This window comes from Pelodiscus sinensis, chromosome 12, assembly GCF_049634645.1.
Source record: "Pelodiscus sinensis isolate JC-2024 chromosome 12, ASM4963464v1, whole genome shotgun sequence".
NCBI lineage: Eukaryota > Metazoa > Chordata > Testudines > Trionychidae > Pelodiscus > Pelodiscus sinensis.
The window spans coordinates 36,183,951-36,197,053 of record NC_134722.1 but is presented as its reverse complement, the minus strand read 5'-3'; the positions used below and the strand labels follow the sequence as shown (position 1 = coordinate 36,197,053).

At 40.3% G+C, this 13,103-nt stretch overlaps 1 protein-coding gene across 2 annotated transcripts in view; it reads right to left on the bottom strand.

Annotated features, from left to right (window-relative positions):
- Window positions 1–8,388, bottom strand: part of MMP2 (matrix metallopeptidase 2) — a 64,420-nt gene extending 56,032 nt beyond the window's left edge. Inside the window, exons 1-3 of one of the 2 annotated variants that reach the window (XM_075940312.1) lie at window positions 8,245–8,388; window positions 7,595–7,945; window positions 2,704–2,930 (exon numbers count right to left, since the gene is read on the bottom strand). In XM_075940312.1, coding sequence (XP_075796427.1) covers window positions 2,704–2,930; window positions 7,595–7,747 — 380 coding nt within the window. In that variant the 5' untranslated portion in view covers window positions 7,748–7,945; window positions 8,245–8,388. The remainder of the gene's footprint in view (window positions 1–2,703; window positions 2,931–7,594; window positions 7,946–8,244) is intronic. The other variant, XM_075940314.1, reaches the window with a different exon arrangement.
- Between the last annotated feature and the right edge of the window lie 4,715 nt (window positions 8,389–13,103).

Below are 13,103 nucleotides of genomic sequence, written 5' to 3'. Positions count from 1 at the left end.
ATTTCAGACAATGATCTTCCTGTAAAGAAAAGCTTCCAACATTGTGCAGCTTCTTGTGGTTACGGGGCCTGCTTTGTGTCTGGGGGTACGTCAACACAGCAGTGTTATTTCAGAATAACTGATATTATTCTGAAATAACATAGTCTATGTCGACACTACAAACATAAGAACATAAGAACATAAGAACGGACGTACTGGGTCAGACCAAAGGTCCATCTAGCCCAGTATCCTGTCTACCAACAGTGGCCAGCACCAGATGCCCCAGAGAGGGTGGGCCGAAGACAATGATCAAGCGATTTGTCTCCTGCCATCCCTCTCCAGCCTCTGACAAACAGAGGCCAAGGACACCATTTTATCCCCTGGCTAATAGCCTTTTATGGACCTAACCGCCATGAATTTATCCAGCTTCTCTTTAAACTCTATTATAGTCCTAGCCTTCACAGCCTCCTCTGGCAAGGAGTTCCACAGGTTGACAACACTCTGTGTGAAGAAGAACTTCCTTTTATTAGTTTTAAACCTGCTACCCATTAATTTCATTTGGTGTCCTCTAGTTCTTCTATTATGGGAACTAATAAATAACTTTTCTTTATCAGCCCTCTCCACACCACTCATGATTTTATAGACCTCTATCATATCCCCCCTCAGTCTCCTCTTTTCTAAACTGAAAAGTCCCAGTCTCTTTAGCCTCTCCTCATATGGGACCCGTTCCAAACCCCTAATCATTTTAGTTGCCCTTTTCTGAACCCTTTCCAAGGCCAAAATATCTTTTTTGAGGTGAGGAGACCACATCTGTACACAGTATTCAAGATGTGGGCATACCATAGTTTTATACAGGGGCAGTAAGATGTTCTGGGTCTTATTTTCTATCCCTTTCCTAATAATTCCTAGCATCCTATTTGCCTTTTTGACCGCCGCTGCACTCTGTGTGGAAGTTTTCAGAGAACTGTCCACGATAACTCCAAGATCTCTTTCCTGATTTGTCGTAGCCAAATTAGCCCCCATCATACTGTACGTATAGTTGGGGTTATTTTTCCCGATGTGCATTACATTACACTTATCCACATTAAATTTCATTTGCCATTTTGTTGCCCAATCACTCAGTTTGGTGAGATCTTCTTGGAGTCCCTCACAGTCTGCTTCTGTCTTGACTATCCTAAACAGTTTGGTATCATCTGCAAACTTTACTACGTCACTGCTTACCCCTTTCTCCAGATCATTTATGAATAAGTTGAAAAGGATTGGTCCCAGGACTGACCCTTGGGGTACACCACTAGTTACCCCTCTCCAATCTGAAAATTTACCATTTATTCCTACCCTTTTTTCCTGTCTTTTAACCAGTTCTCAATCCAAGAAAGGACCTTCCCTCTTATCCCATGGCCATGTAATTTACACAAGAGCCTTTGGTGAGGGACCTTGTCAAAGGCTTTCTGAAAATCCAAGTATACTATATCTACTGGATCCCCCTTGTCCGCATGTTTGTTAACCCCTTCAAATAACTCTAATAGATTAGTAAGACAGGATTTCCCTTTACAGAAACACTTATTCCAACATAATGTTGAAATAATGTCACGCTGGAGGAAGCCTTTACCCTGACTCTTGTAACCCTCATTTTATGAGGAGTAAGAGAAGTTGGACTAAGAGTCTAACTCAGAATTCCTGTTGTGTCGACAGCGCCAAAAGCCGAAATAAGCTTATTTTGACTTTAGCAGTGCTGTGTGGATGTGCCCTGGAATTGCTGTAGTGGGATGATATTATCTGGAGCATATCCGCAAAAGAAGGCCTGCAAATCTACCACAATATTCTCCAGAGTTTGCTGGTCTACTCCCAGTATGGAGGATAAGTGATGTCAATGAGAGTTTGTCCATTGATTTAAATAGAAGCAGAATTGAACCTTAACTCTTAGTGATTATAATAACTAAAGAAAAATGTGCCCATTTATGAAATACGTTTGCTGTTTGTTAGACAGAATGCCTCACAGTCATAAAGATGGTCAAATTTCAGGGAATATTAACTCTTCCTTCCTCTTTCATCAATTTTGCAAGTTTTTCATGAATCAATCTAAATATCTAAGGCCATTTTGCCATTCTTAAACATTAATCCTCTGTGTGAAAAAAAATGTCACCTTACAAGTTTGAAAACTATTCACTTCCACAATTTGCTACTTATTATTCTTCATTTATAATGAGTTAAGTCACATGATAGTCCATCTGTACCTTCATTGGGTGAAAAATCTTAATATTATACATTAAAGAACAGTAAATATTGACTGCTTTTCATGCCTTTGTTTTAGTAGCTTCTATGGGCTTCATCGCCATAGTTTCTGAAGCCTGTTGAGCTTATCAGGAATACTATTGTACCTATTGTATAGATAGGAGTGACATTAAATCATTCATCCAAAATTACGGAGAAAGTTTTCAGGAGCAAAATAAAACTCAGATAATCTGAGTCCCTATCCAGCACTTCAACAACAAGATAATCCCTTCTTTCCTTGAAATTATGTACCATTTTTGGATGAATGTTCATTAAACAGTAAATTTGGGAAAGTCACAGATATTTTCCATTGGTTGACCAAACACAAAGGGTTTATAATTTGGGGATTCCTGTTTTAAAGTCTGGAGCACAGGCCAATAGAAAATTCCTCCTTTTCTAAATTCCTCCATTTCTACTCTCAGGGCATCTGTGGGAAAAAAAAACCAATATTACCTGTATGTTATCTGATTTTTTTCCCATTTTGGCTTTCTTGGAAAGAAGTTATAATTGGCCACATCTGGATTACCGCAGCGGGGTTTCTTCATCGTCTCAATAGTGTTTTGATCCAGATCTCCTGTTTCAGGCAGCCCAAAGAATTTTTGCATTTTCTTCAAAGTATCTTTCAGCACAAATAAATTGCAATTGTCTTTTGGGCACCCATAGTATTTATTCAGGTATTGCTTCAAAAGAGAAAGAAACACAGAAGTAACAAAATCTTCAAAACTCTGAAACGCAGAGACATCCCTATAATTATTGACACCACATATTAACTTTTATATCTGTACTTTGTCAGGTTTTTAAAAATTACTGTATTAACAGCTAACATTCAGATAGTCTTCTTAGTTGACACTGACCCCACTTGGAGACAAAACACTGCTGCTAAAGGAATTGTTCCAGTTATTAGAAATACAGTATACAGGAATACATTATTTTTGCCTTTGTTTTAAGAATTCCTTGATAAAAAGCAAAGCACGGGGGATTAAACATGAACTACAAAGGAAATGATGGGCTTCTCTTTTATTGGTTGCTTTGTCGTGTATAAACCTGCTTGTTTTAGACTTCAGAGTTTCTCTTTTTATCTATTCTTTTTTGTTCTGGAAGGGTCTATGGATGACTGAAGAACTGTAAGGTCATAGAATCAAAGGAAACCAACAATGGGAAATAATTTTCAGACACTAGATATTCCATTTAAAATGGAAATGCCTTTTGTGGTCAGTTGTGTCTAATCACTAATATGCATTACACTCAATCTGTTTCCTAGCACTCATCCCAATTAAACAGTCTTAGTATTCATCTGCATGCTGATTAACTGGATATCTCTGTTTAACATAAGCAACGGGCATAGAATTGTTATTAAGAATATTCTTTTAAGGTGTGGTGTTTCCTTCCCAAAATGTGTATATGCATAGAATTAACCGATCAACAAACCACCAACCACCCTATTTTATGCTTCCCTTCCTCTAAGCCATAACTGGTCTGTCTCGCTGGGGGTATTCCTACACAGCAGCATTATTTCGGAAAAACTGACGCTATCCAAAATAACATAGTGCACGTCTACATTGCAAGCCATTATTTTGACATAACGTTGAACTGGAGGACTTCTTCCTTTGATTTCAGCTGTGTAGACAGTGCCAAAAGGCTAATTAAACTATTTCGATTTCAGCTACACAATTGTGTAGCTTAATTTGACTTTTGCCCTGCAGTGTAGTCATGTGGGAGCTTCAGGTAATGGCTGCTTCAGTCTAGCTGCAGATAAAGGCCCTATACTTTAGGCCTTCCAGTATGGCTACAGGTCTTCAAGTATGGCTACAGAAAAACTATATTGTTACAGGGATAGGGACAGGGACCATTCCTGTTTGAATGTCTGTCTGGAAAGCACCTAGCATATTGTGGAACCTGCTATAAAATAAATTATTATTAACAACAACAACAACAACAACAACAAAACACTGTTTAGCAGTCCTTTTCTCAGTTTTAATATTTGCACTTCCATTTCCCCTTTGTAAGTACTTTTTTCCCCCCTGAAACTTTTAGAAGACTTAAAACTATTTCTGAAACATGTAGTACATGCTTTGTTGACTGCAAAGCAACCAGAAGTGGGTACACAAAAGTGGGTACACAAAATTAAATTATAATTAGATGCCTTAGCTTCAAAAGGTGGATTTCAAAAGCCCTACCTAATTTTCATAGCGCAGGGTGGCCAGACTGGTTTGGCTTATAAAAGAGAAAAATCAGCAATGAGATTTGGATTTGGTACAGGCAGTCCCCGGGTTACGTACAAGATAGGGACTGTAGGTTTGTTCTTAAGTTGGATTTGTATGTAAGTCGGAACTGGTACATATTGTAGGGGAAACTCTAGCTAAACATTCTCCAGAGCTCAGTTTTATTCTCCCACACCTCACTTCCCTCAGTCCTTTATTCTCAAGCTGAGGTGTCTGCTGAGAAAAGCCGCTCCGCATCTCCCTGGTCTGCTGTGTGTGTGTGTGTGTGGGGGGGGGGGGGGGAGGGAGGGGCGCTAGCTTCACGTCTCCCTGGTCTGCTGGGGGGGAAGCAGCTAGTGCGGGGTTGCCTCACTCCGTTTGTAAGTAGGGATCCGATGTAAGTCGGATCCATGTAACCCGGGGACTGCCTGTACTATGTTTCAATCCGGGAATGGCTATCCCTGCCCAAGTGTGATGGTGTTCAGAGAAATATTAAGGAGAGAGGTTGAAGTATGTCTTTAATAATAATAGTAACTAATATGTAGATCACAGCTGTTATCCAAACATCCCAAATACCTTGACAAACTAGCCTACAGCCTAATTGCATGGGTCTCACAGAGTTACCCTTGGGGAACCATTACTTTGATGTAGAGACTCATTGACTTGAGTGGAATTCCAGTTTGAAGTCTGTTGTCTGCAAAGCTCTTTGCCTATGTATAAAGGATTTGTTTCAGTCAGGCCCCCCAATGAGGGGAGGAAAAGGGGGAAGTTATCCTGGACCTGGAGATTTAAAGGAGCACAGGCCTTCCGGTCACTGCCGGTGCTATCATGGCAGTGGTGGTGGCCAGAGCCCACCTTTAAATTGCTACCAAAGCACTGTTAAGGACCTTTAAATTGCAACCAAAGGACCAGGCCATGTACTCCAGATAGGTCTGACGGCAGGGATGGTGCACTGCACACAGGGCAGCACAGAGGGCTTGATGCCCCTTCTGCCTGAGAAGGGACCCTCCCCTATCCTGCCTACTGGGCAAATCTCCCTACACCAGTAAAAAGGGATATTTAAGGACCTCATCTAAAATCTGGCATGTCCAGCAAAACAGTGCCCCATTTTAAGGAATTACTTCATTGTTGTCTCTGAAGGGAATTTACCGTAACTTTGTACAACAACTTGGGTTCCTCTGAAGGTGCTTCATTCAAGAACTGACCTGACTTGATCCTGCTTAGCTATACAATGTGATGACACCACAGTTTGAGGTGGTATTTTGCTCTGGAGATCATTGTATCAGCATATACATTAACAAACAATCCGCAAGCCAACTCCTCATGCTATGCTACCACCATGAGGTTCCTTCTGCCAATGCATAGTTAACGGGGCCTATTAGCTTCATGTGAAATGGTTCACATTCTACACACATCAGCATAGGTTATCCTGATTTTCATATTGGCATGTAAACATTCTGATCACGGCTCTGTTTTTCTCTCTCGATTATGTGCCATGGCCTCAAAATTAGGGTGCATGAGTATGAAGGGGCAGGCTGCTTCTGCTACCATATACTATACTTTGGGAGATAGTTGAGCAAGAAGTACAGAGGCGCAATAAAGATATTTACTAGCTAACTTATAAATCAGGATATCCATATATCAATCTGCCCTACAGCAGAGGCAGGGTTGAAGAGAACTGAACACTTCGAGAACAGGCTTTTGAAAATGGTCTTGATCCTATAAATTAAATGTTGGGTCAAGCTGCAAAATTCACCTCACTCCAAGTCTGGGGGGAAGTGGGATGCTCTGGGGTTTTTGATTCAGGCCATTATAGAAACAGAAGCCAGCTGCAAACTGTAGGTTCCAATTCTGAGCCTTAGGGTTGTTCAGATCTAGAGCACATGGAAAACCTAGCCATTTAGCATTACCTAGGAGTGCTACAAGAGAAACCAAGAAGAACTCACATGTTAAAATAGACTATGATTTTCTTTGGAACATGCACAATAAATCAGTTTGCTGAATGAAATGCAGTTGAGATGATTACCGTTATTCAGTAAAAGTCTGATTGCGTCTAACAAAATGGAGAGCATATTTAAGAACAGTTGAAGTACCATTAGAAATATATGACCCATCCTCATGCTGCCAAGGTCAGTAAAACATTTAGTGATTTGTTCTGTGAGAGCCAAGCCTGGAAATTGCTATTTTGAGTCAGCTGGCTTGCTTTTGCTAACCTCTCCACCCCCCTTTTGGAAATTATCCACTCCTTGCCCCCACACCTCCCTTCTGTCTGGCAAGTTTCTCTTAGTTGTGCATCAACTCCAAATGAAAGAGGGACCAACTTTCTATCATTTGCATGCTAAAATAAGAATAATCTATCTCAATCTTCCTGAAAATGGATTTACTGCTGAGGAAGAGAAATGTCTATAATTTATATACTAAAATAAGGATAATCTATCTCAATATCCCCTAAAATGGATTTCCCCATTATGTCATTTTAAGAAAGTCCACAGGGTTACAAGAAGGTTAGGATAAAATTCTTATACATCCATAACTTTCTAATGTCACATTCAGAAATCCCAAATGCAATCCTTTGTTCCAGATTGAATTTGGCTTAAGAAAAGTATATTGCAAAGTTAGAAGTCGTCATTATCTTCTTTGAAGCTCAAACCAGCTTTAATTGCCCAATCAAAGCTGTGCTTATGCAATGCACAGTAAACAACAGGGAAAACAACATTTGAAAAGCTGTGAGACCTGTGAACAATAAGTTCAGGTTTATGTGTGTTCCTATATTTTTCTATTGCATTTTACTTACTTCGAATTCAGATTTAACTGTCTCTTCCCCCCACCTCCCGCTCTTTACTACTTCAGTGAAAGTCAAAGCAATTTATTGAAATAATCCTGTATGTGTTCAGACTTCAGGGTAAAAAAAAAAAAAAAAAAGACTCCCGGAGCTGGCTTTAAAAATGTTAAGTGAGGAAACATTACTTGGCTCTCGCTTTTACATCTGAAAGCTGATATCCTTCCTAGCCAGCTTTCCCTTCCAGAGACTCTAGAGAGAAAAAGCTACAGTCATTTCCTAGTCTCAGCTGAAACAAGAAAGAAACATCTGCTTATGGAGAACAACAATATAAATCTGAAACAAAGACAAAACGAAAACTTACCACTGCTAGTTCTTTGTCTGTTTTGGGAGAGCTGTCTCCAGGAAACTTAATGATGGGTGATGGAGCAGCTAAAGTTTGGTGAAAAAAATATAGCTGGATCAAGAGTACTTTAAAAACGAAGGCAAAAAGTCTAAAGATAATGTGACTCTTCATTCTGCCTGAACTTGTGTTACCCTTCTTACAAAGAGATTTCTCGTAACAGACTGTCGGTCACTTTGGCTGCAGAGTCCACTAGTTGCTTATCGGCACATCTTAACTCTCTGCACTGTTTTCCCTTTTGCTTGCTCTAGCAATTCCTTTGTATGTTTAAAACATCCAGATGCGCAGTCTCAAGCTACCACAAGAGGAAGTCTGAAAACCAGTGGAAACATGAGAAAAAGGGCAGTTACCAGATGTGATCTGCTATGATTTTAAGGTAGCCACAGGCAGATATATTGATGTAGGCTGAAAGAGACAAAAGGCCAAATTCTGCCCTTATTTAATTACATTCAAGCCCTAGGTGTGCCCAAGTGCCACCTGGGGCAATTCTGACCCAAGATTAATTGCTGGTGACGCATGGAATTCATGTTTGGTACATTTTAAAACTAAAATCCTAAAGATTACTTTTTTAGGTTTGGTATTTGCATCATTTTCAACAAACTTTTTCTTACCTCAAACAAGCTTTAGTCCCACGTGTGTCAGTATATTACAGTGCATTTTAGTAAACAGTTGGAGCTAGATTTGGAGACAGACAGTGCACCAGCACAGGAGAAAGGGAGAGAACTCTTCTGACACTCCAGATCAGTCCATATGAACCATGGATGAATGCATTCAGAGCTCATAAGGAGTCCTTCCCTCCAATAGTCCCTTCCTATGTGCAGGGCCCTTCGTTTTCTGCTTGTATTTTGTTTAAAGGGTAACACAAGTTCAGACAGAATGAAGAGTCACATTATCTTTAGCCTTTTTGCCTTTGTTTTTTAAAGTATTCTTGATCCAGCTATATTATTTCATTTCCTATTTCTGTGGGAATTTTCAGCATTCATTACCACAGCAACCAAGATAAATGAAAAACAGTGCAAAAACAATTAATACATTTTTCTGAGTAAATATTGAAATTCATTTTGGTGGACAGAAAGACCGGGGGAAGGGTGGGGGAGATATTCAGTAGATTAATACTTTGAATTCCATTCATCAGTGTGGTCTGTTTCAGAACTTAAACAGAACTCAAAATGTAATGCCACTTCTGAATTTAAGAAAACAACATCTCATTAATCCCCAAATAACACTTTTCATTTGAATAAACAGTTTACTGCTGTAGACTTAGAACTATTAGCTTATAAATATTTACATTTATTAATTAGACTACAGCATTTGCAGTGCACTCAATTTCAGCCATTTCTCCAGTTTTTTAAACTTTTGAATACTTCCTTTTGTTCTGAAACATATTCCGATGCAGATTTACATTTTCTTCCCATTTTAGCATGTCAAATATTTAAATCTTTATTTGCTAACAACTTGAAATGTCTATATGGTGGGTGTGAAATTCTTCATTACGTTCAGATGTTTGTGTACGCTAGAGTTCGCATGAAGGCCTGTATGTTTGTAGTGTGTATCTTCTAAACTTAAACATAGTCTTACTTCAACAGGAAGCTTAGCACAGACAGAGAGAAAGTGCTATTCGGTATAGAATATATAATACATTAGTCTGAGTGTCTATGCCAAGCTGCCTGTTATAGAAAGGCTATGTATTATATATATATATATTCAGTGTATTTTCCTAATTTAAAAAGTAATTTTTATATATTTGACTGATACAAAAGTAGTATGAAAATTGAAAAAAAAAAAGAATATTACTTTTAGTAAAACCCAGGAATTTTTTTGGTAAAAATCAGTTTAAACTGAAAATGAAGGCTCTCTAATTATTGTGTATAAATATAAAAATATGATCAATATTCATTTGGGATGACCTGTATGACATATATGTAACTTTGTCCCCTATATACAATGTACATTTTCCCCCTTTCTCAGTACAATAAAGACAGGTTCATATTGCAAATCAAAGTAGCAATGTCATGTGGATGGCATGAATGAAATCTAGACCTTATTTATACTAGGGGTTTTATCCATTGGTATAATTGTTCTGATGCAACCTTTTAGTATAGACTTGGCCATACTCATGGTACTTTTCATTTTGTATCTTGTGCACGGTGTGGCCAACTTTCTTGGTTTTATCAGAAGTCTTGTTATATTTAATGCTTTTCTTAAAATCCCAGCATCTGGAGTGGCAGGTTTAGATGTGAATCTCAGCTTTCATCTGCTATATATTTTACAGAGTTTGTCTATTTTATCAAGAACTCCTCCTAAACAGTAAGAGCTATTACCACCAAATTTTATATACAACATCCTCTTATAATAACTTAAAGCAATGTAAGGGTTTAGTTGTGCCAGGAGAACAAGATGAGCCTGGAATGGAATAGCTTCTCATAAAACCAAACAGAAAAGAGACAATCGCCAAGCAAGTATAGTCCTCAAATTTGACATAACTGAGCAAATAGTCAGAGACAGAATCAAGATGAGCTAGAAAAATAAGATGAACTTGGTTCTCAATAAACCTTACAGAAAAGAGATAAAAAATGGAGAAATCTGGAGTAGTGCTCTGTTTTGGCATAGTTAAATCAATGCTTAAGATTTGAAAATTAGAAGTCAATGTTGGAAACCAAATTGCCTATAGCCCTTTTTTGTTAAAAAATAGTAAATGATATGAGTTTATAGGGATGAAGAAAAAAATACACTTGATGGAAATCCCACTTTAAAAAAATTACTAAAAAAAATGTAAATGGACATTCAACAATCCCTTCTGTAAATAAGTCCAAAATAAAAATTCTCTTCATCAAAATAACACTATATTTCCAAAAAATACAATCATTTAAATAAAACATGTACATTTTCCTTTTATTTACACCTTTCTCTCCCCAAAGGAAAAAACCTTAACTGAGCTAAGGACCTTAGTAATGCTGGGGAAATCTGCTAGTTTAAAATAAAAATACATTTCTAGAACATAGGGTTGCAGAGAAAAACTTGAAAATGTGACCCAAATGCACCCTAACAGCTTGAAACAAAAAGACTAAGGTGCACTTTCCTTGTAGAGTGCATGTTTGGGTGGCCACCCAGGAGAGATTGAAGTACTGCCCAGCTGATTAGCTGAGTGCCCACAGCCAGTAGAGAGTGTTTCTACTGGTGGTGAACATCTGCATATGCCTTGGTGTGCATTAACTCATAAATGGAAAAAATTAGAAGGAACGCTGCCCCATTCTATAATTCAGTGAAAAAACGAAAGGGTTTGTTTTAATCTTATGACTTCTAGGGCCTGATTCACGGTTTCTGAATGCCTGGGTTTGTAAAACTGCATGCATACCATGTGTATGTTAATCAACAGAAACCCACAAAATATGTTCTGGTAAATGTGAAACATCCCTCAAAGTGTTCACCAGTGTCTCTGTGATCCAAATGGCACCACAGAGATTTCATTGACATCATAATAATTTTGCCTGAATGAAATGTAGCAGGATGCCTGGAACTTGTGCTTTGTAGCCAAGTGCATCCGTTTGAAAAAATGGGAATTTGTTCACTAAAAAGTTTTTATATTGGACATTTTGTATCTGCTGTGTTGCCAAGCCATTGTGCTAACTGAATGACAACGAAAGAATAAGGCACTTTTATCGTGTCTATGAACTCAGCTCTTGTATAGTGGGGCACAGTTTCAGGGCAACTGTACTTGCATTCTCTGTTGAGGTCCACCAATGGCTCCCACTCTCAGGCTACCTGTGCACAACTGTCTCCTCCCTTGGGTCAAGACTTGCGTCTCTCTCCCTCTGCAGGGGTTTTCCAGGCTGCACAGTTCCCTGCTTTACATTGTGACATGTCCAGCTATGCACTTTGTTTTCTCTCCACAGATGATGCACAATGTATTGCCTGCAGGTATAGGTCACCACACAGTTCTTCCTAAGCAAGCTTATTTATTCTTAAGGTGAAAGTATTACCTAGAGAACCCATTAAAACAATAGAAGAACCTGCACAATCACTAACAAACTTACCAGAGAACGATCATCCACAACTCCAACCTCAGGTAGATGCCAGTCTTCAAAAACTACATATACCTTAGTTACAAGTTCATAACAACCTAGGAAATGATTGAGAAGAAGCACCTGAGCAACAGGTTAAAAAAGAACTCTGAAATCTGAACATAACAGGTTGCAGCAACATAAGTTTCCTGGTAAGATGTTATTATACATGCTTAGGTTAGTTTCTAAGGTGCTGCAGGACTATCCACTGTTTTTTAAGTTTTCTCATCTATACCTGGCAGAGAAGAAAAGGACCTTATGGGGAACAAAGATTCTGTGCATAATCAAGGTCTGTAGCTAGGCTATATCTGCTACATGGGCACCCCCCCCCCCCCAACACACACAATTCTTACTATTAGGTAATGGCTTACCAGCCCTGCAATGGATTTACATGGATGGGCCCTCATTGACCCATGTGGCTCTGCGGTGGAGCTGTATGTGCACAACCAAGGTTTTAAGGGTGGGTTTGCTTAAGGACTCAGGGTATGTCTACACTACAGAGTTAGTTCGAACTAACGGACGTTAGTTCGAACTAACTTTGATAGGCGCTACACTAGCGCTCCGCTAGTTCGAACTTAATTCGAACTAGCGGAGCGCTTAGTTCGAACTAGGTAATCCTCATTTTACGAGGATTAAGCCTAGTTCGAACTAGCTAGTTCGAATTAAGGGGTGTGTAGCCCCTTAATTCGAACTAGTGGGATGCTAGCCCTCCCCAGGTTTCCCTGGTGGCCACTCTGGCCAACACCAGGGAATCTCGTCTGCCCCCCTTCCGGCTCCGGACCCCTTAAAGGGCCACGGGCTGGCTACAGTGCCCGTGCCAGGTGCAAGCCTGCCAGCACCCAGCCAGCAGACCCTGCACCTGGCACGGCTCGAGCCACCCACCCGATGCCCCACAGCCCTCCCCCTCTTCCCGGGACCAGGCTGGCGGCTCCCGGGAGCTTGCCCGGGACCGCAAGAGGCGGGCACCCGCCTGGGCTAGTGCGGACATCGGGGACTTCGTCCACGATCTCCGCACTAGGCACAGGAAAGTGGCTGTCTAGGGCAGGAGAGCTGCCAGCCTGGCCACCCAGGAGCAGGTGTGCATGAAAATCAAGGGGGTCCACTGAGACCCCCGACCCTGAGCCCTGAGCTTACAATGGCCGTCCTGGGTCAGACCAAAGGTCCATCTAGCCCAGTAGCCTGTCTGCCCACAGCGGCCAACCCTAGGGACCTTGGAGGGGATGGACCGAAGACAGTGACCAAGCCATTTGTCTCGTGCCATCCCTCTCCAGCCTTCCACAAACCTTGGGCAGGGACACCACTCCTACCCCCTGGCTAATAGCACTCCATGGACCCAACCTCCATCACTTGATCTCACGTCCCTTTAAACTCTGTTCCAGTTCTAGCCTTCACAGCCTCCTGCAGCAAGG